This window comes from Phalacrocorax carbo, chromosome 14, assembly GCF_963921805.1.
Source record: "Phalacrocorax carbo chromosome 14, bPhaCar2.1, whole genome shotgun sequence".
Classification (NCBI taxonomy): Eukaryota; Metazoa; Chordata; class Aves; order Suliformes; family Phalacrocoracidae; genus Phalacrocorax; species Phalacrocorax carbo.
Window position 1 is genome coordinate 17,893,704 of NC_087526.1, and position 21,522 is coordinate 17,915,225.

At 46.3% G+C, this 21,522-nt stretch overlaps 1 protein-coding gene across 1 annotated transcript in view; it reads left to right on the plus strand.

Moving 5' to 3' along the window:
• Window positions 1–5,149: 5,149 nt before the first annotated feature.
• Window positions 5,150–21,522, plus strand: part of FAM83C (family with sequence similarity 83 member C) — a 33,816-nt gene continuing 17,443 nt past the window's right edge. The window contains 4 exon segments of the mRNA XM_064465127.1: window positions 5,150–6,559; window positions 6,562–7,185; window positions 14,840–15,007; window positions 18,950–19,074. Of these exon segments, the coding sequence (XP_064321197.1) occupies window positions 6,506–6,559; window positions 6,562–7,185; window positions 14,840–15,007; window positions 18,950–19,074 (971 nt within the window). The 5' untranslated portion in view covers window positions 5,150–6,505.

Below are 21,522 nucleotides of genomic sequence, written 5' to 3' on the forward strand. Positions count from 1 at the left end.
CACGGCTAATATCTTATATATGACATCTTTACAACCAGAATTTTGAGTCCTTGAGAGAGAGAATACATTTCTGGTAGCAGAACTGGCACCTTGCAAGCATTACAGCAGCAATGATTAGTAGTTAAAAGTGATTCCTATATACAGTACTGCTTCAAGTGCAGTAGAACACAGGGGTTTTTAAATCAAACATTGTAAAGCCCATCTTTTCTCATTTGCAAGGTTTTGCAGAGGGAATGGTTGAAGGTATTTTGCTTATGTACAGTTCTTTGTTTATACTGCTAGGTTTTTTTGAAAGTGATCTCAGACCATCAGCGTGGGAACATTTACTGTATTTTAAGTGAATATATGCACATGTATTTCTTCTGGAAGGAGCCGTGCTGAGCACTTTATCATCCAACCTGATCTCCTATCTCATATATGGAATTTGGACATTGCTTATTATTCCAAAGGACTTGTTCCCCCGGCTTTCCCAGGTGTCTTAATCAAGAGACATGAGGCTCTAGGAAGCACTTGTTATTTCAGCTAGATCCTGGCTTTCTTGTTTCTGTGAGCAGAAAAGAAGGGTCAATGCTCAATGTCTTTCCTTTCTTCTTTGCGGTTTTGCATCAGTGGGAGAATAGGTGCATGTTTTGCCCACATGATCAAACTTGGGAAGTCTCTTGCTATATTCTGACTGATCAGACTAATATTCTAATATCAGACTGATGCTCAGACTGATATTCTGAGACAGTCTGGGGTACGGGGGAGTCATCTGATACCCTTCAGTGCCTATTCTGTATTTTAGGTGGATAAATATTTTTCTCTGTCATCTCAGCTTCTGTGTTCACGTTACCTTTTGGTATTTCTGTCTAACAGTTTTCTCCTGCTTCTTTAAACAGCTGAAATGCTAAGAACACACGTTTTCTTGATGATCTTCACATTTCCTGTACTGTCTAGGTGCCTACACCCTGTTAAAGTGCAGTTATCACTTCCCAGATTTCTGACTCCTCACCTTCCACAAAGTGAGGTTTTCAGTCATGCTAATGCCGCACCAGGACACCAGGTCAGAATTGCTGCTCCTGACGTAGCAGTTGGACTTAACAACTGGCCTGTCTCACTTACCCTGCCTTTGTCTTGGTAAATAAGGTAAGCAGAAACTGGAGACTGAATAAGGGAAAAAATTTGCACCAGAGCTTTAAATTAGATGAATGTAGAGTAGATGAAGAATAGCAAAGCTGTGGGAGGGTGAGCATCAGCTGGGAGGGAATGGTGACTGGTTCTGCAAGCATGTGTCCCTGTGTGACACCGCTTTGAGGAGCAGTGGGATCCATACCATACCCTGTGACCCACTCTCATATTTTTCTATACTCCTACTTCCAAAACCTTGCAGAGGAGATCTTCCTTCAGAAATTCAAATCAACATAGACCTGCTACAGCCTACTTTTTGTAGCATTTCTGTGGGACTGGTTTAATCCTGAGCAAGTAGCAAAGGTTGTCTGTATCCCAGATATCTGCCGAAGTACTGCTTGAGCATTTGTAGAAGTTTGCTGATCCCTTCTACAGGTATGCTGAACAGTTCATTGCCTTTCTTGAGTTCCAAAACTGGACTATGTGTGCTTCCTTCCAGGAAGCTGAAAATACCAGTGTTGGGAGTCATAAATGTTTACATTAATACAGAGAAATTACTGAGTGCCGTTCTACTCTTCTGCTAATAGAGTTGTGCCACAAATACAGCTGTCATCTGTTGTGACGTTCTCCAGCTTCTCAGGCCCCAGCGCGGATGTTTGGTTCTGGTGTTAGCCTAGCTCATGGAGTTTTCTTGGATGATGCTGGTGGCAGCTAATTTCTTAGTAGACGCCCCCCCTGTATAGGCTCCTGCCCTCCACATCTGCGTCTTCACATTTGCACTGTTTTGTCTGATCTCTGTGGTCGTCTTGTATAATAAACTCTAAGAAAGTCTTTTGCTCTTTTCTCTAGGAGAGACTGCAATAAACCTGTGCCCCATTCTTTCTGCTGAACAGTGCTGCATCAAGCTTGACTGGGCCTTTGGTGTCCTAGATTAGCACCTCTTCCAGCAGTCTGGGTGATGGTACTTTTACCACTGTGCAGCATGCTTTAGGGAGCAATATCTCCATCTTTTGGGCATATTGTGTGTGTGCAGCTGGCCCTCAGTGCTGTCTTTTCCTGAAGGTCTGAGAAGTCAAGGAGGGGGCAGAATCTTACACAGGAGCCTGGGAATGTTGGCAAGGACATAGGAAAGACCCTGAGTGAGTGATAGGCTCTGCTGCTTAGGCAATTGTGTTGTGCTTGTGAAGTATCCACCTCACTTTTCTGCAAGCAAAGGGAGTATTGCCTACTGGTGCTGTGGGCTGCCTGGCCTCCCGCACTATGACGGGGCAGTTGCATATTAATAGTCTCATGATGCTTCCCAGACTCCTCTGGTGAGCTTTTTTTTACTGCTGTCACTTTTTCAGGTGTTTAAGGCTGTCCTGTGCATCCTACGTGTGTTCTTCCTGAAGTTGCTGAACATGTTGAGGAAGTACTTGTTTTGCTTATAGCCATTCAACCTGCTTAACAACTTGCTCTGCTCATTTGTGGGACAGAAGAGATGTTTGGGCCTCATCCTTCCACTGGGAATGCAGAGCAGGACCTCGCACGAGCATGATTCCACCACCTGCTGCTACATTTCAGTGGCTGCTCCAGATGTGATGTGCTGGGAGCAGCCAGGGAGTTTAGGTCAAGTGGCAGTAGATCTGCCTGAGGGACCTGGGCAGACAAGTGTGAAGGATTTCGTGCACACAAGTGCAGGAATCAGAAATACCTACTGTCTTGTTCTTACTGTCTTGTGCAGGTATGTTCGTGTAGGAGGACCCTGCAACATGTTGCTGAGGCTGGATCCTGTTGGTATTGGCATGATACTGCAGCTTCCCCAGGAGCTGAGAGCTCCTTCATGCTTGTTTGGGAAGCAAGGAGTCTTGCCACGTGTAAAGCCTTCATTAATGATTACATCACTGAGTAGAAGAGTGAGCTGGGCTTGTTCATTCCTCACTGCACCTGCCAGCTTCCTGGGCTCCTCCACATCCTGTCACAGCCAGGCATCTTACGAGGATTTGCTCATTGTCCCACATCCTTCCCTTCATACCCTCTTCCTGCTGGTAACTGGACCCATTGATGTTACAATGCCCAATTCTATTTCTGTGTATTTCCTTTGGAAGGAGAGAAGAAAGAGGTGTCTGAACGTGCTTTTTCACATGTTCAGTACAGGACAGTAGCCCAGGGAAGAGGTATACTGTGGTCTTTCTCGTGACAGCTGTGAACTGGTGCCCTGAGCAGCTCAGGGCTGGACCTCGAAGGGCCACCAGAACAACTCCATGGCCAGACATTGGCTTCCCTACACGGCACATGGGTGTCAGGGACCTCAGAGTGGCAACTGGAAACAGCCTTATATGCTGGGCACACCACTGAGTGGGGAGCCGGTGGAGGAGGGAGGGTTGTTTACCTTCCCTGCCATAACTACTGGTTAGATCATTTGGCCTGTAGCTGGTGCCTAGTGCCCTCCTTCAGCTGACTGGGTGCAAACCCGTCTCTCCCCTGATTTGGAAGCTTTAACATACGGATGGAAAAAATAAAACCAGGAATTTGTGTACTGCTGCTGTGTTCAGAAGAATGATTCTGTAATCCCATGGTCAGGAACCTGGGACAGTAGGTCCCAGGAGTAGTAGGAGTACTCAAGTAGGAGACTTGAGTTTGCACTGCTCTGTCTGTGAGTTCAGTGCTGACACAGATCTTAGTGCATTAACTAAAATTTGGACTTTCCTCATCTAGCTGTGCTTCCTGTTTACATCTGGCCAGTGAATGCTGCACAGTGGAACATTACTATGCAGATGCCTTTCAGAAATGCCTATATATGTGTGTTTGCGCACCATGATGCTTTGTGATGGAAGATGTGGATTTTAGTCTGAAATAAAAAGGAGGGGAAAAAGAGCAAACCTGGCTTCTCATGTTCCCAGGCGAGTGCTCTCTAGGAACTGCACTATCATGAAACAAGTTGGCAGGGTCCCTTCTGTTTGTGCTTGGAAAGGAAGTAGCAGGTACATTTTGTGGAAAGCCCAGGCAAGTGTTTGTGTTCGGTCGGCTCCAAGAACACTGGGACACAAGAATAAAGTATTGCCTAATGCCTGGGTTCTGACTGAGCTCAGCTATCAGCCAGATTATAGCTGCCTAGGGACATTGACTGGGAAGTTGGACTTGGTGCGTGTGTTTAGCCGGAGGGAATTTTCCCCTTGTCTTTCTCTGTTGATTGCAGAAGGTGTGCAGACAATGCTTCCAGATAAGTGGAAAAAATTGCTGGCAAAAATTGGCCAGTCGGTCTGTGGAGTGCCAGTTATAGACATTTATCTCTTTGCCAGGCAGCAGGGACAGGATACCTCTTATCTCATTTTAGATGTCTGCATGGTAAGCCTCTGTCACTGACTTTGGTAGCCTAAGCTCTCCTGCTCAGGGGGGAGAGATGAGCACTTTCATGGCACATTTCATATGACCTGTTTCAGATGTCTGCTGCAGGGTGAGGTCACTGAGTCCCCAGAAACCTCTGCCTCTCCCCACCAACATTGAAGAAGCCCAGCCTGACAAGCTCACTGGAGATGTTTACATCATATGTGCTTAGGTCCATGAGAAATTACTGGAGGGAGAGTAGATCATTACCAAACACCAGCTGGAGACAGTGGAAATCCCTATAATTTACAGAATCAGCAGCAGTTGTTTATCTGGTAGAAAGTATGCATTTGATGAGTCTTTTAAAATTCACACTCTTTTCCACTTTTTAGGAAGGCAAAGAGTAGGGCGATGTTACCCTTCTTTTATGTTACCACCAAGGTGACATTATCACCCTGGCAAAGCAGCTCCAGAAAAAGGCTCATCACGTTATAGCCCCTTCCATTTGTTTTTTTTTATCCAAGCTTCCTTACGCTGTGTTTAGTTGTTCAACTTACCTTTTAAGTTAATGTTATTATTTAAACTGCTCTAACACTTACTTACACCTGTAACACTTCTACGCCAGCAGCTTTGTTATAAATTTGCCCCATATCTGTTGTCTGTGGCTGCTAACTCTGTGCCTGCTTGCTGCATTGCAGCACAGCTCTGGCAGGCAACTAGAATTTTCTGATTAAATATACCTTTGCTTCTGTTCTTGCAGTTTGCACAGTCCCCGTAAGAGTTGGTTCTGGCTGCAGGGATCTAAAGACTAGACAGCTAATCTAAATTAAACATCCCATTCCAGCCGTAGCCCGTGGAGAGTGACAGTCCCCTGGGGACATGATTCATCCCAGTGGACTCAGAATTTATCGTCTGAATGGGCTGGTTCACACTTAGGCATGGCTCTCTCTCAGTTGACTACAGCCCAGTGATTATTAGAGAGCAGACATTTAGCTTTTAGACTTAATTTAGCCTGGTTGAATTTAATCTACCAGGTTTTTGTAACTTGTAGACAAAAGGGTAGCTGATTAGATCAACTGTCCAGCCAGTTCTTCATTCTCTGGTTAGCCTCCGTGGAGTTTATTAGCCCCGGGGTGAGTGAGCGGAATGGGGTGGGGGAGGTCTGCGTTGCAGTCTGGGAACTCCTGTGTGCCTCCTGTGCACAACTTTTCATGTACTGCATTGCATCCTGGGCAGTGCATTCCCAACACAGCGTTTTAAATGACGTATTAATGTCTGCCTGTATTATTTCTCCAAAAATAGATCCATGGTGGTTTTGGGAAGCTAGAGTTAACTAATCCCAAAATACACAGCATGTGGACAGTATTGTCATTCACATAGCACCAGACTCCTGTGTGTGAATGTTCCTTCCTAGAAGGATTTAAAGGTTGGACTAGATGATCCCTGAGGTCCCTTCCAACCTGTGATTCTGTGATTTCCAGGGAAATGCTAAAAGACCACATGAGCTACTGCTCTTGTAGCCAGTGGTATCTAATGACATGAGCTGTGCTAAGATTCCTGCTGTGCTTCATACAAACGCTGTTACCCTGTGACGTCAAAAAAGATGGTGTTTTGGCTTCTCTGCCGGGTGTCAGTCTAGCAGAGCCTGTGGTCCCAAGAAATGCTAAGGAGGAGCATTAGCTATGGTTCAGGGATTAATAAGTTTCTTGGCCAAGTCTGATTACCCACCTGGGATACTTGTATTTCATTATAACTGGCACCAAGAAGCGTGTTTGATTTGGAACAAATTTCATGCAGGAGCAAGTTTCAGCATCTGCATTTCCACTGTGAGTACAATGAGGGACAAAACAGGTTAGAGCCTGCTTGGCTGAGGGTGGGGACCTCTCGGTAGGGAATTCAGCACATGAATCAGCTCTTCTCCTTCCCTTTCCTTGTAACTGATCTTCCTCCCCTTTCAAAAGGGATACTCTAGGCACCAAGTATCAGGTGTGTGACTGAGGAAGCCAAGTGAGGGAGCTGGGGAAAGCCGGCTCCTCCCCCAGCGTGGGAGGCTGTACCTGGTGATTAATTCCTGAGTGCGGGAGTGGAACTCATGCTGAATCCTGAAGGAACCTGTTGGAAGGAGCTCAGGAGTGCAAGAGGGCCTGAAAAGACTTGGGGTCAGACGGAGGACTAATCCAGCTGGAGAGGCACTTCTAAGCATCAACAGCTCCGGTCATGTTCAATTACCTAGCAGTAGAGGTGAGACCCCAGATCCATCGCAGCTATGGGGGCCAGCAAGGGGTGTCTGGGCCACTGAAGAGCCGCCTAGAGCAGCTGAAGAAGCCATGGTGGAGGGAGCCTACCCCACTGGTGCTCCAGCACAGTGAAACAGCCAGGCTTGCCGTAGACGCCTTTCTTGAGCAGGGGGAACATGGCTACCTGAGTGCAATTGCTGAGGAACGGGAGCTGCCTTTTCTTTCCACCCTGGACAAGGAATATATGAGCCATCAAAGAAACCAAATCTTTCCAGATCCCAGTGCAATGAAAGACAAAGACGCTGAGCCTGGCGACGCAGACCTTGGAGACAGGTCCTCCCTCAACTCTGAACTAACGTCTGGCACCTACTTCCCACTCATGTCTGATGTGCACCCTCCAGTACTGGAGCTAGGGTGGCCAGGGACACCACTCCTCACGGTGTCTGGCCAGACTCAGGCCACTGTGATTTTCCAAAGAAACAAAGCTAACAGCATTAAGGATTTGCTCCGGTCTCTGATCAGCCGGGCACGGACGGTATGTATAGAGCTGCATCCCTTGAGTGGGGTCTTGTGCCATAGCACCCGAGGCCTGGCGGCTGGTCCCACAGCTGTACACCACATGCTCCAAGCTGTCGCTGCTCTCTAGATGTCTGGCATGATGTGATTGCTTTTTCTCTAGCAGATCTGTAACTGTTCCTGCTCCTTTCCTTTCCTGTAATTCCCTTCTCCCTGGGATTTCGTGTCATACAGGCAGTGCCCTTCAAGGCACTCTCTATTTATATTTGCGGGTATGCAGAGCATGGTACCAAAGCCCGGAGCAAGCGAGTGGCAGGGTGTGCAGCATTAACGCTTAGCTGTCGTCAGCCAGCAAGCGTGCACCAGCCAGTCCTTCTGCCAGGGCTTTGGCACGGCCAGGGCTTCGTCCACTCCTGGACATCATGTGAAGCAGGAAAAGAGGGTACCACTGGTGAGTAGCTGTGGGAGAACATAGGACCTGAGTAAACTTGTGGGACTGAAAATCCCTGCCTGTGGTTTGAAGTAGGTTAGAATACATCATCATATCTTCTAGACTTGATGTCTGTGCCTCTCTGTAAGTAAGATCAGCCTGTTTGGCCCCATTGCACAGTTTGTGCTGGGTAGAGATTGCCAACCTTTGGATGTAATAAAAAACTGGATGACTACAATACTTGCCTACCAAGCACAGTCATACTGTGAATTTCCTCACTAAATTATGCTCCTTCTCGTTTCTTTTTACTTTGCTGCTATACTGTGTGCTAAAGCAGCAGCTCTGGCAACTGTATCTCAGACACATTTTCAGCTTTTATTGTCTTTGTCATCTTTATGGCTTTTTTCATCTGTTCCACGTTAATTTTCTTTTGTAGTATTTCATTTGAATAGTGTGGCAATATTGAGTAAACTTTTAGTGCAAAGTTCACTTCTAACCACTCAGCTTCTAGGCAATTTCTCTTATCACTCCAGTAGTTTCTTATTTAACTTTACAGTCACTCCTTAAATTCATTACTGCCTAGCACAGAAAGTGGGAGATAAAGAATTGTTAAGCCTGGACTTCAGCTTAGTCAAGAACACAAGGTGTTGCCAGGCAGACTGAGCTAAAGTGTTATCTTCTATCACCATCTGCAGTGTTGAGCAAACAAAGTTATGTTCCCAGCAGATGAAACTGTGGCCATGCAGCATCATAACATTATCAAAGAACCACATATTGAAATTTGGGCATGATATGAGGTAAATGCGGATCTTTTTCTGTTGTCCAAAAGACGACTGTTTTGCTACATAAACTACTGCTTAGTTGTAAGCAGCCATTGCGTAACGCCTGAACTTCTATTGCCCCTTTGTAGGCAAATATGGGATGTTTTGTCCAGGAAGTAAGTGACAAAAAGCTTTGTTTGTCCTTGCAGGCAGCTGATTTATGATATCTTAAATGATCTGAAAAGTCCTGTGACACATACTGCATCCTTTTCAGCAATGGAGATTAACACGTAGTCATGGCAGAATGCACAAAGTAAATACCTACCAAGAAATGTCCCCTTGTCACTTAGCGCATGTCTGATGATCTCTGATGATATTATGATCCTTTAAACCACATGAAAAACATCTTGCTGCTTTCTCAGTTCACAGGAATTTCTCTAGTGCTGCAGGGAGGTTGCCGAGGCAGTAGGTGCTTTATTGTACTTTAAGTACATTTTGAGCTTTTTACTTTTTTTGCTTGGTTTGAAAAAGCAGTGACAATCTTCAGCCCTTTATGTTCGAGCTGGGGATTTTCAGACAGCGTTTTTGACTGTTGCATGAAATGTGAGAATGAGTTTTCAACATACTTACTGGTCCATTACTGGTGTTTTACTGGCTTCTAGGTTAGAAGCTCTGGCCAGTGCTTCCCATGATTAACTGTACGATTGATGGTAGTTCCAGCCCATTCACAACCCCAGATACAATTCTTCAAGTAGTTACTGAGTCATTTTGCTCATCAAACCATCCAAAAGGATGTTACCTGTATGTCTTTTGATGACAAAAGAGCAACCAGAGGTAAAAACATCTCTTGCTTGAAATGCCAGTAGCAACTGTGCAGAGAACCGCTCGCTTTTTTGCTTTTCAACTGCTCGTTCTACATTTCAAATATTTTTCTCCACTAGACGTCTAGCTCTCTTCATATATCCCTCCTTTAGAGTGTTTCTTCTGTGTGTTTACAGCTGACATAGAAGGGGGAAGCAGTGCTAGTGGTATGTCAGAGAGATGTTGAGATCCCTGAATGCCTTTCGTGGGTTCTGTAGACAGGAAGGCGTATGTCTTGAAATCTTGTTTGCCGTTTTCTCCTGTACAGTCATACAGAACAACATCAGCTGACATATTTTGCAACAGCATATTTGTACTGACAAATCAGCAAAAAGGGCATGTTTTATTGGTACCTTTTCCTGGTGCGGTTTGTCTTTCTACTTTGCTGTATTTAACCAGCTCTCTTTGAAGATGTATTTCCAGGTTTGAGCTTTTATCTTTGCAGATGTAAGAAGATGCAGTGCAGCCACACCTTAGCCTTCACTTGATCATACTATTACAATATTACTTTTGTTACAATCTCTTTTGAACTCTCCATGCTGCTTCTTTTGCCCCTCTTGTACAACTCTGACACTGGCTGCATTTCTGTGCGATGGTAGAGGGGTCCCTGATGGTCCCCCAGAGCAGCAGTGTATCGCTTCAAATGGCAGCACTATGGTAATGACCACACCCACGCTGCTATTGGCCAATACCAGTAAAACCAGCTGTGCTGGTTAAAAACCAGACAGATGGCAACCCCAGTGGGGTGCTGGTTAGTGCTGTAATTCCCAAAGTGATGACTGCAATAACTGCTGAATTGTGAGTTTCCAGAAGTGGATTTAGAAATACCATGATTTAACCCTACAATGGCAAAGTGTGAATTTTCTAGTGCCTCTGGGGCAGCTGTGTCTTTGCAATGTCCTGACCCACCAAGGCGGTGTCACGGGCTTGGAGGCCATGATCAGCATGGTGAGGAACAGGGATGCTCCGAGCCAGCCCCAGCCTTGCAGCACCCACCACTGGAACTGAGGGGCTGGAGGCACTGGATATATGTTGCTTAGGTTTGTAAGGCCAGATTGACTGAAATGCCTGAGACTTTTAAATGTGAGACACGAGTTGGCACAAGCCTGATGAGATGGTACTTAGTTACCGAACTTCCACTGCTTTACAGACCTGTTGGTCTTTGAGGCTTTAGACCTCGCTTTTGTGACAATATGTTCCTACAAGGCTTAAAGGGGAAGAATTCCAGGGTCATCTTCACCAAAAATTTCTTGGCTTTGGGGTTGAGTTGATGTTATTATAAGAGCTGTTTGCTTCGTTTACCAAGAGGATGCGGTGATCTGAGTGGCCCTTACAGTTGTCCTGTGGCACCCATCCTTAGAATAAGCAGCCCCACCATGGGTGCCTGCATCTCCACTATGCGAGGCTGTGGCAGGGCACAACCTCCCCTCTCTCCCCACTGCAGTGCTCCTTGCTGCAAACCGCAGTGCACATGGGTCTGCCAGCCTTCTTGCCCAGCATCGGCTGTGGGTACTTGCCAGCACCACCAGGAGCAACTCTACCCAAATCCCTCCTTGAAGGGATCACCTGTAAAGAGGCCGTGAAGAGAGCCATAGCCTGTTCCACCTCCTGATACCAAGCAAAGACCCACTTTGGAAAACATGAGTCGGACTGTCACGCAGGGCTCCACCCAGCTTGCACAGGCGTCCCACTGCCTGGGGCACTTGCTCCCATGCTGACGCCAGAGTCCTGCCATGAGGCTGCCAGGAGATGCAAGTCTGCCTGGCAGCCAGATGTATCAAGCCCAGGGCACTGGGTGCCATGGCTGGCTCTGCGCCACATGCTGCCACGCACAGCCATGCTACCGCCTGCTCAGCCCCATTGCTCTCACAACGAGCACTGCAGACTGGCAGTGCCATTATGGGCAAGCAGCAGCCCTGAACTCTGCCAAAGCCTGTGAGAACCAATAGAGAAAAACAAGACAGTGTGGACTTTCTGTGCACACTAGGCGCGAGCAGTGCCTATCAGCATGTGGGATATGGGGACCATTGGTCTCTCTTGACTCTGTCATATTGACTTCCCAAGCCAAGTTTAGATTGTCCCCAGGGCCAAGCTTGCCTCAGACCTAAGTCTGAGATGAGCTGGAATATTGTGAGGCAAGTGTGGCTTAGAGGGACTTGCCTGAGGCCTTACACAAGGTGCCGGCTATAGTTTTTTTCTTGGTGCGTCATCATTAGATGACGGGTGGCCCATCAAAGTCATTTGGCAAAATTGTCTTTGGTCTTCGGCTGAAGCCCAGTGTGGAAAGACATGGTAAAGTCCTGCTTTTTCTGTGAGGGTCTTAGCGGTACCTAATGCTCATAGCTTAGCAGCAACATTAATTTGGGAAGTTGACGATCCTTCTCACTGCTTTCAGAGGTTTTCTAGTACTGACTCTGCTGTCCATGCCAGATGGGTGCATTTCAGGAGGGGAAAGAGTTTGCCAGAGCCTCATAAGGCTTCTGGGAAGACGACTGTCGTGGTTTAGCGGCAGCTCAGCCCCACACAGCCGCTCGCTCGCTCCCCCACCGGTGGGATGGGGGGGAGAATCAGAAGGGTAACGCTCGTGGGTTGGGATAAGAACAGTTTAATAATTAAAATAATAAAAACAACAACAACAACAATGCAATAGAAAGGAAAACAATGAGAGGTGCGAAACCCAGGGGAGGGGGAGGGGAATGAACCGCCGAAACAAACCGCACGGGCCGCAGCCGCCCGCCGACCCGACGCCGCGCCGCCTCCGCGCTGCCACTGCCCCCCTCAACATACTGGTCATGGTGTCACATGGTATGGAATGAACCTGCCATTGGCCAGTCGGGGTCAGCCGCCCCACCACGGCCCTGCCCCTCCCAGCCCCCCCCCGCCCCGCGGCAGAGCGTGGGAAGCTGGAAAGGTAGCCGACCCCCACAGTGAGGAGAATTAACCCCTTCTCAGCCAAAACCAGCACGACAACACTGATGAGGGCTGCAAAAGAGGTGCCTTTCGGAGTCAGGCTCTGAAGTCTGTGTCTTCCAGGGCCAGGGTGAGAGGGTGGAGATGTAGTTTTGGCCTGATTTTTAGCCCTTGATGACAGTTGCCTTGTGTTCCATTGGATGCCTGGGATCACACCAGCCTCCAGGAAAGTTCTTCCCCATACATTGCTGGGGTGGGCTAGGCCTGGGGTCTTCTGCAAGATGTTGAGGCCAATGACAGCAGGTAAAGCATCATCACAGAGATGGTCTTTGGGGACAAATCAGATAAAGCCAAGAGATCTAGTCCATCTGCAAAAGGGATAAATCCCCAAGGGAGCAGGAAGCAACCTTTGGACATTGCTGCCCTCCTCTGCCATGGCTACGGTGCAGAGCATGGTGTGTGCAGGCAGAGCAAGGCTGATAGGAGCCAGCTTGCCAAGCAAAAGACCAGGGGGAGAGCATGGGGAAGCCAATGGGGCCCTGCTCTGCCCATGGCCGCTGCCTCCACTCAGCACCTAGGCCGTTGAGTATAAGCCTGGAAAGAGGCAGTTTATTAATGAAAACCACAGAAGAGCTACTGGGCAGTGGGAGATCTGGGGCCAGCGTGCCAGTCTGGAGCAGAGACATGAGCCTGTCCCCACATTCAAGGACAGTAATACCTGGAGATCCTCTACTCTTTTCTGAAGCTATTCCAGGCCAGACCTGTGAACGTGATTCAGCCTACTCCTGTTTAAAGCTTGAACCACTGCACATGTAGAAGTCAACCTCACTGCTGTCCTCTGCATTTAGCTCTTTGTTTGGAGAGGAGCAGCTGAGCAGAAGCGGCTCACCCTACATGGTCTGCTCCATAGGGTGTTTTGGACTATGGAGAATTGCATTCATGGCCGTATTCTAATGCAGGCAGAGGAGGCATTTGAAAAAAGGATTCCTGCTTCCTCATGAGGTGCATGATGGGCAGCAGAACAAATTCTGTCATGCATTTTCTGTGCAGGGTGTAGTAGGGCATGAACATTGAGTAGTAGGGTAAAGTAGGCCATTGGAGCTTCACTCCAAACCTCAGTGCTTTTTGGGTCATCTTTATTTAGGCGTCCTCTACTAAATGCAGGAACTCAAAACCAGAGTTATGCACATAACTTACAAGTACCAAACAGTTACCCTATTTACTGCTAAGATGTGGTAAAGACTGGGACTAAAGTACTTGGTCAGTAGTTCTGTTATTTTTTTTTCAGCTTTTGAAATGGATCTGGCCCATTGGTAAATCCTTTGTTACTTTAGCTTTTTCAGTCCCCCAATGTTTAGCCATCTTCCATGAGTTCTCAGTGTTAACTGTTAATAGAACATGGTCTCAGTCACCGGATTGCTCTGCAAGCACCCTCCAGTGAAGTGTGTCGGGCCTGCCAAGTGACCCAGCCCAGGAACTGTTCTCTTGCCTGTTCCCTCCTTCTCCAAACGTCGCTCTGATTCCTGTTGCTAATGGTGACAGCCAAGAGATGGGTCCCAGCAGTCCCCTCCTGATCCAAATAATGTCCGCCTTGATGTTATCTGCTGGCAGCCTCACTCTGTGAGGACCAGCGGAACAGCTTCTCTGGTCACATCTTAATCTATCTATGGTTAATTTCCCTTGATGCATGTTCTGATTGCAGGCCATACTATACTTTGAATTTTCTAGTTCTGGATCAACTGACTTGTAGTAGGTACTTGTCATAACCTTCCATTTTTGTATCTTCCCTTCAGTTTCTGGAGAATTGATTTAGCCAAGATGGTCTGCTGCCTCCAGTCCCATCTCCACAGTGGGATGGGTTGGCCTGGTATTCTTCAATGTCATTCTTTAAAGAACTGGCAGTTCTCTTTAAAATTAGTTTCCTTTTTAAAACCCCTCCCTTGGAGGCCTTATCTTGCAAGTCTTCAGTTTATTAAGATAGATTTTCTTGTATTTTTTCTAAATAATGTTAGCATTATTCCTTCTTCCTCCCGTTGGCCTTTATAACTATCACTTGCATTGTGGGCTGCGTTAGCAGGAGTGCTGCCAGCAGGGAAAGGGAAGAAAATTAACTCTATCCCAGCTAAAACCACGATCCCTTCCCCCACATGTTATTCTACGATTTTGTTTAGTTGCCCCTAGGATGTAATCTCAGAACAAGGACACGTACATACTTGATCAAGATACCTTCTCCCTTACCTGGCAGTGTGTGCTTCCTGAAAAAATTATACTTCTTTATATTAATATGCTAGTCATCTGTGGAGTCACTCATACCGACTGAATAACAATTTTGGTCAGTCTCGGCTCTTCTGTTTATATGCTGTATTTCTGGCATATTTGCTTAAGGCAATACATAGTTGTTGCATCAATGATATTCAGAGTTTGTGCACATGCATTACCCTTTCAGCTATTTCTTTCTGTGAATGACAGATGAGACAGGAGGTAGCTGGATGGGGAGTGTCATCATAGTAATTAAAAGTGTCTGCCATGGTGGGTAAGAGCTGTTAAACAAAAAAGTCCAGAAGCAGTCTCCACTCATGTGGCCACAGACACTCTAGTAACTCAGGAGGTTTGAATACTTAATTCATACTTTAAAGCACAATTCACTTGGGCATGGGATTTCAACAGTCTCTTGTTTCACCCCCCTTCACCCTCTCTTTTCTCCTGGCTAGGTGATAGCAATTGTGATGGATCTGTTTACAGACATGGAGATACTGTGTGACCTGCTGGAGGCCTCAAGCAGACGGCGTGTCCCTGTTTACCTGATCCTGGATGAAGATTACTTGAAGCATTTTGTGGAAATGTGCAATAAAATGAATCTTACTCAGGACGACTTCCCAGTAAGTTTTCAGTCACACACTGGGTATGATAAACAGGTCTTGGAAACAAAAAATATGTACCCTTTGTTCTATACCCTCTGCCTGGTCCCTAGGATCTTAGTCCCTTCTCCTACTGTCCCAGGCTAATATACCATGGCTATTTGGTCTAGGAAATCAAGATCTGTCTGGAAGCACAGGGGAAGGGGTGACGGGTCCTCCTAGTTCCATATCTTGATATTTTGTAGTCCTCATTTCAGTTTTACACAGAAGTGTGAAGTCAAGGGCAATAAGGTGCAGTGCATCACTGAATGCTTTGCTGGGCTGGTACAGATAGGCAGCCAGAGGTGGACCAGAAAACCTAGATTCATGCGGACCTGTATCACCTCCTTTCCTTGTTCCCTCTCAGCCCCTGCGCTAAGACATAGAATGGCAAGACTTAAATTGCTCATAGTTCAGATCCTGCAGCTCAGTCTAGATTCTGGCCAGAGCTGCTGTAGTGCAATAGCTGGATGGGGAAGGGAAGAAGTGAGTCCCTTCAGGCGTCCTGGTGCAAAACCTACCATTTCCTCCTAGCTCTGCTGCACTGCCTCAGTGTAAAACTACAAGTTAAAAAATCTCACGTTAAGATCCGGTTTTAGGCTTTGTGATTCAGTTGTGGGTTCATGAAGGATTTGTGAAAAGCCTGATTCCCCACACAGTGGGTGCCCATCAGCAATGATGTGTGGTGCCCACAGCAGGCAAACAATAAAAATTAATGTGTCAATGTGACAAGTTGTTTTGGGAACTTGCAGACTCAGAAATGCACCCCCATATCTCTCCAAAATTTGTTTTATTTCCTTCTTATCCAAGAGCCTGGCCATTGTTTTTAATTAAAATCAGAATGAGTTCGCATCCATGGAGATGTCTACATCTCTTTATTAGACCTGATGTCATGTCTTGTGCTTGAATGGCTAATTAACACTTGCCTCCCCCGTTCAGTGACTCATGGGTAGGTCTCAATGTGAAGTGCCTCCTAAGCTGATGCATCTCAATCAGTACTTTAACATACATACTTGATATTCATATCTAAGTGGAATGAGTGTTCATAATTTATTTCTGGCTCTGGGTTGTGACAGGATGAGATGGTAAATCTCCAATTGGAATAATTGGTGACAATCTGGGGTTTAATGGGGAATTTGGGGCAATTGCCCCTCCAGCATCTTACTTCTAAGAGCATTGTGTGAACCTGCTGGTGTCAAATCCTGGTGCTGAACATCAGCAAATCCCCCAGGGGCGCACTGAGCGTTGCCAGCGGTCACAGCAGAAGACGTAACTTGGATTTTTTGCAAACGGTCATCTGCTGAACCTAAACCTACTGTCTAAATTGAGTCAGAGTGGTACCTGGCAGTCTGGCTTTCCTGCAAGACTTCAGGATTCTCATCTTATTTGGACAATTCAGGGCCTGGATTACCAGAGGAAGAAGGGGATAAAAAAACCCAAAAAGCCAGATATCAGAAACTCACCCAGCCTTGGAAAGGATAGAGGGAGTAAGGAAATCCTGTGGTGACAAATCTATGGGATATCCCTTACTTGAAGTGGTTTTAACTTCCCTGGTGGGGGGAGAGGAAGCTTCTCCCAGTGAGAACTAGTATTAGTAAAACCTCAGCCATGGAAGAAAAAAAATCGCTGTGTTGATTGGCAACAAGATTAGGTGAACACCTCCCCAGGCATCCAGTGTATCTTCTCTATCAGCAACTTGTGGTGACATTTCAGAGTATCACAAGTTAATGCAAGTTGGCAGGGACCTCAGGAAGTCATCAATTCCAGCTGCCTGCTCAAAGCAGTGTCACCTGTGAGGTCAGACATAGCTGCTCAGGGCCTTAACTAGTCTCGTCTTGAAAAATCTCCAAGCATGGAGGCTGCACCACCTCTGGGTAGCTTGTTCCAATGCATAGCTGTCCTTATGGGGAAGCAGTTTCTCCCTTCTCATAGGTGACAGATGAGGATATGTTCTGGGTCGCAAGAAGGCAACAAGTGAGAGTTGCAATGCAAAGCTTGTGAAGCTTCAGCTCTGTCCCTGCTAACAGTTTCCATGAACTCAAGAGAAGACTGGACAAGTACTTGGAGAAGAGGTCCAGGTGAGGTCCCGCTAAGACAAATCACAAGAGGCTCAGGAAATCCCCTGAGCAGAAAACCGAGTCAGCAGCAATATTAGGGGGCAGCACCATAAATGATTGCCTTCATCCTGCTCTTCCCCAGCTGTCATTTCCCACTGCAAGAGATAGACTGTTGGGTCAGATGGCCCCTGGTCTGGAGGAGATTTGCTGCTGTTATGAAGACCTGAAGGCAATGGTACTCCTTGGGTGGGCAGGGAGACTTCCTGAACGTGATGTGAGAGCCAAGCCTTTCCCACCCTGCTGCCATGAGCTCCCCAGCAGGTGTTTCCCGGAAGTCCACCTCCTGCCCACAGGGACTCTGATGAAGCAGAAAGCCATCAGGAATGGAGTCATCTGCCACAGGGTGACTGCCTCCTGCTCCTCACCCCCGAGGCACAACTTCTGCGCCATGAACCCCACTTGAGGCCAGAGACTGGGCGAGCTGGTTCCTGGCTGTGTGCAGGCATCTGGGGAGCCCACACATCTTCAACCTGTCTGGGAGGAGGAGGGGAGAAGGGGTCACAGTGATGCCCAGGAGCAGGTCCTGGAGGGGTGGCAGGGAAGTGGGTCTGTATTGTGTGGAGAACATCTGTAGGCAAATCACAACTATTTGTGCTTGTCTCTTATCTGCAGCACTGGCTGTTACAAACTGCTGGGTATGGCCAGACTGAAAACTGCTGCACGGCGGAGGAGAGGCTGCCACCTCCACCAGCAGTGCCCACCTACCATAGGCAGCACCCACCTCTGCCAAGAGACAAACTGGCCCCGGCGGCGTGCGCACCCCATACCAACTGCCTTGGGTCTTCGTCTTTTGTTGGGCTGATGCTAGGCAGGGATGAGCTGCCCACAAAGGGATCTGGCAGACCAAACGCAGGTGGTGACAGTTTGTGACAGCTCCTGCAGTGCGCCAAAGCCACTGCAGGTGGCGGGGGGCTTGCCTGGAGGGGCAGTAAGGGATGATCTGGCAGGCCAGCATAGGTGCAACCTTAGGGATGTGTATTTACATATAAGATGCCTTGTTTAGCACTGTATCATAGAGCTCAGGCCGGTAACTGTTTCCAGTGACCTGCTCTTTTGCCTTCCTCAACTGAGGTGCAAATAATTTTTATTACGGGCAAAAACCTCACATTACAAAAAAGGCTTGTGATGGATACCGAGAGCCTTATTTCCCATTTTGTACTGGGCAGTCAGTTTTACAGGTTGAAGTTGTATCAAAGAAGTTCTTTGCAGTCTTTAAAGCAGATGAGGATCAGGTCTGTTTCACCTGAGTACCGCAGCTGAAAATTTAAACCTAATTTTAAAATATGCCAATAAAAGGTAATTCTTAAAATGTAGACATACTTTTCTGTAAATCTTTTTTATTGAGTGATATTTTGGTTTTAAGAAGGCTGTCGCTGTATAAAATCAGAACAGTACATTCAATTGATTAGACACTGGCTAGTTGTTATGGGTCAAAATTTAGTTTAAATGCAGAGCCATCAACTGGTGTGGTTAGTTGAATATTATCAATAATCTGGAAGAAATTATGTAGTCTTACATAATTCAGAAATGATCTGTAGGCTCATAGGATTCTCCAGATTTTTTTTCAAACCAGCATTTGTACCTACATGCAACTTGTTAATATTTGCTGGTATTTTTATCTCATAGAAGCAGACAGTGTGACAAAATATTTGATATGTAGAAGCCAAGAAATACTTAACGCCTTGCTGTATTCTACCTCTGGAAGCAGAGCTCCTGCTTGAAGGGAGTCCATCAATGATGTATAAGGGAATATTTCAGTTTAGTTCAACACATGTCCCCTTACCAACTCCGCTTTCTTTGGTTTCAGAACATGTGCATAAGATGTCTGAGTGGAGACACATACTACAGCAAAGCAGGCAAGAAATTTGCAGGCCAGGTTCTGGAGAAGTTTATCCTGATTGATTGTGACCAAGTTCTTGCTGGTACATACAGGTAAGAAAAAGTAGCAACTACTGTGACAAAGACTGGTGACACTGAGAAAATATTCATTACCAAAATACTGAATAACGTAGCTCTTTTTTTTTTTTTATCCATGATAATGGGAAACTGTTTTTGGTCTTCATTTCCTCTGATAATGTCAGGTTTCATTTTGGTGCTTTACCTTCTTCTACTCCATCCTCTTGCTCTTACCTTGCTGTTTAGCTTTCAGACAACATTAACTGCTTGTCTGCCAACACTGAAAATTCCTGGACACTGTCTATGAGTATTGCTTCAAATGTTCTACCAGGTCAGATGATGCTCCACCTAGCCTAGATTCTGCCTCCAGCTGTTGCTGTTTAGGGAGAGCAGGCCAAACTGTTCTCTGTGCTCCATCCCCCTTATCCTCCCACAGCACACACAATCGTTGCATACAACCCTACTTATTCGCTTCAGTCCATGTTCTGTACCTATTGTCCATGGATTTGCCCAAACTCATTGTCTCTTCTAAACCAATCTCCTAATTTCATGAAGTGCCCCTGATTCTAGTGCTGCAGATTGGTAACATAGCTGTCCTACATTCAGCGAAGTCATTGCTTTCACAATTTTCCAGGCCTCCATCTTATCAATCCTCCCTGCCCTTTTCTTATCTAAAGTGAAGACGTCAGCCTTTCCAGTCTCTCCTCATACAGCAGCTGCTGCATCCCTCAGTCATTTTAATTATCTTTCTCTGCACCCTCTCTAATGTCCTTCTTGAGATGCAGAGACCGGAACAGCATGCAGCCCCCAAGATATGGCTGTACCAAGGTGTTATAGAGGGTCAAAATGGTGCCCTCTGTTTTGTTATTATCACTTTTGCTGACAGTGGCCAACATTCATTGAATGTTTTACCTGTCATTGCACACTGAGCTAATGATTATTTCAGAGAACAGCTGATGATGATTCTGAGCTTATTCCTGAGCTGTTCCAGGTTCAGTATCATACAGGCCTGATACAGATAATTTTCCCCTATGGGTACACCACATTTTCCTACGCTGAAGTTCACCTGCCACGTATTGGTTCACTTGCTCAGTTCTGTGAGGTTCTTCTGGATTTCCTCGCCTTCAGTGAGGTAGCCAACCACCTGAAGGAATTGAGGATGCTCTGTAAACCTGGGGATTTCACTGCACCCCTCCATGCCTGAGGTCACCCATAAGATGAAAACTAGTCCTGGCACCTATCTCTGCGGCCCCACAGCTGACTCTTAGTCATGGTGAAAAATTGCCATTAAGCCCTACCCTTTGCATTCTGTGCTTTCACCAACTCTTGGTTCTTAACGAGACCTCTCCTCCATGCCTGTGGCACCTTAGTTTTTTAAAAGGCTTTGGTGTAGAACCTTGTCAAAGCTGTTTGAAAACCCCAGAATATGTAGTTGACTGGTCCCTTTATCCATGTGCTTACTGGCTCCCTCACCAAACTCCAGCAGGTCTGTGAGACAGGGCTTGCCTTTACAGTAGCCCTGTTGACCTTTTTCTAAGAGGGTGTGCTTCTCCAAGCCCTCAGTAATCTTGTTCTTCACAGCACATCCTGCCATGTCCCAGGGTGGAGGTCAACTCCAGTGGTATGTGGGCCTCAAGATTTCATCCAGAGCCTCTTCTGTAGATGGGATCATGTTGGAAACCTCCCAGTCTTCAGCAAAGCAGTCTTTGCAGTGGCCCTGGTACATAGGAGTGAAACACATCTCAGGGTCACCAGTATTAGCAGTGGAAGCAAAATTTTCATTTTAGGTTCTCTGCCATGGTCTTGCCAATACTGAGTGCCCCTTTTGACCCATAGGTCTTAAATGGGCCCACCAATTTTTAAAATGTCATTATGGCATTTTTGAACAACCCACAGCTGTAGTCATCTTGGGTATTTTGGACTTCTTTTCTGCTCTTTTTGACTGATTGCTGCATTTTTACATAGCTACCTTTCTTGAAATTTAATAGCCACATGCTGCATTTATTTAGATTGATTTCTCCCACTACGGAGTTAAATTTGTGTTGTGAGTGTTATTACAAATGGGCTCTTCCACTTGACCTCTGGAAATGAGTCTTATGCATTATTCCAGACCACATCCTGAATAGCATCCTTTCTTGTGGGTCAAACAATTTAGACTAGTTAATTCTGGCAAGTAATCATTTATTGCTTCCCAAAAGTTTTTCTCTGCAGCTCATCCCAGTGAAGCATTAACCTAGTATGTATATGAGTGGATGAAATCTCCCCCTATTACTACCTGTCCTAATTTTGCAGCCTTTGTAATCTCAGTTAAGATTGTCTGATCCTCATCACTCTTCTGATCAAAGGGTTGGGAGTACTGTTCTTGTACTACATTTTTATTAGTAGACACAGAGTTTTCCACCTACAGTTCTTTCCCACAGTATTTTCATGCTGTTGCACATCATATTATCCTTCACAAACAGTGCAACTCCCCAGGACATACTG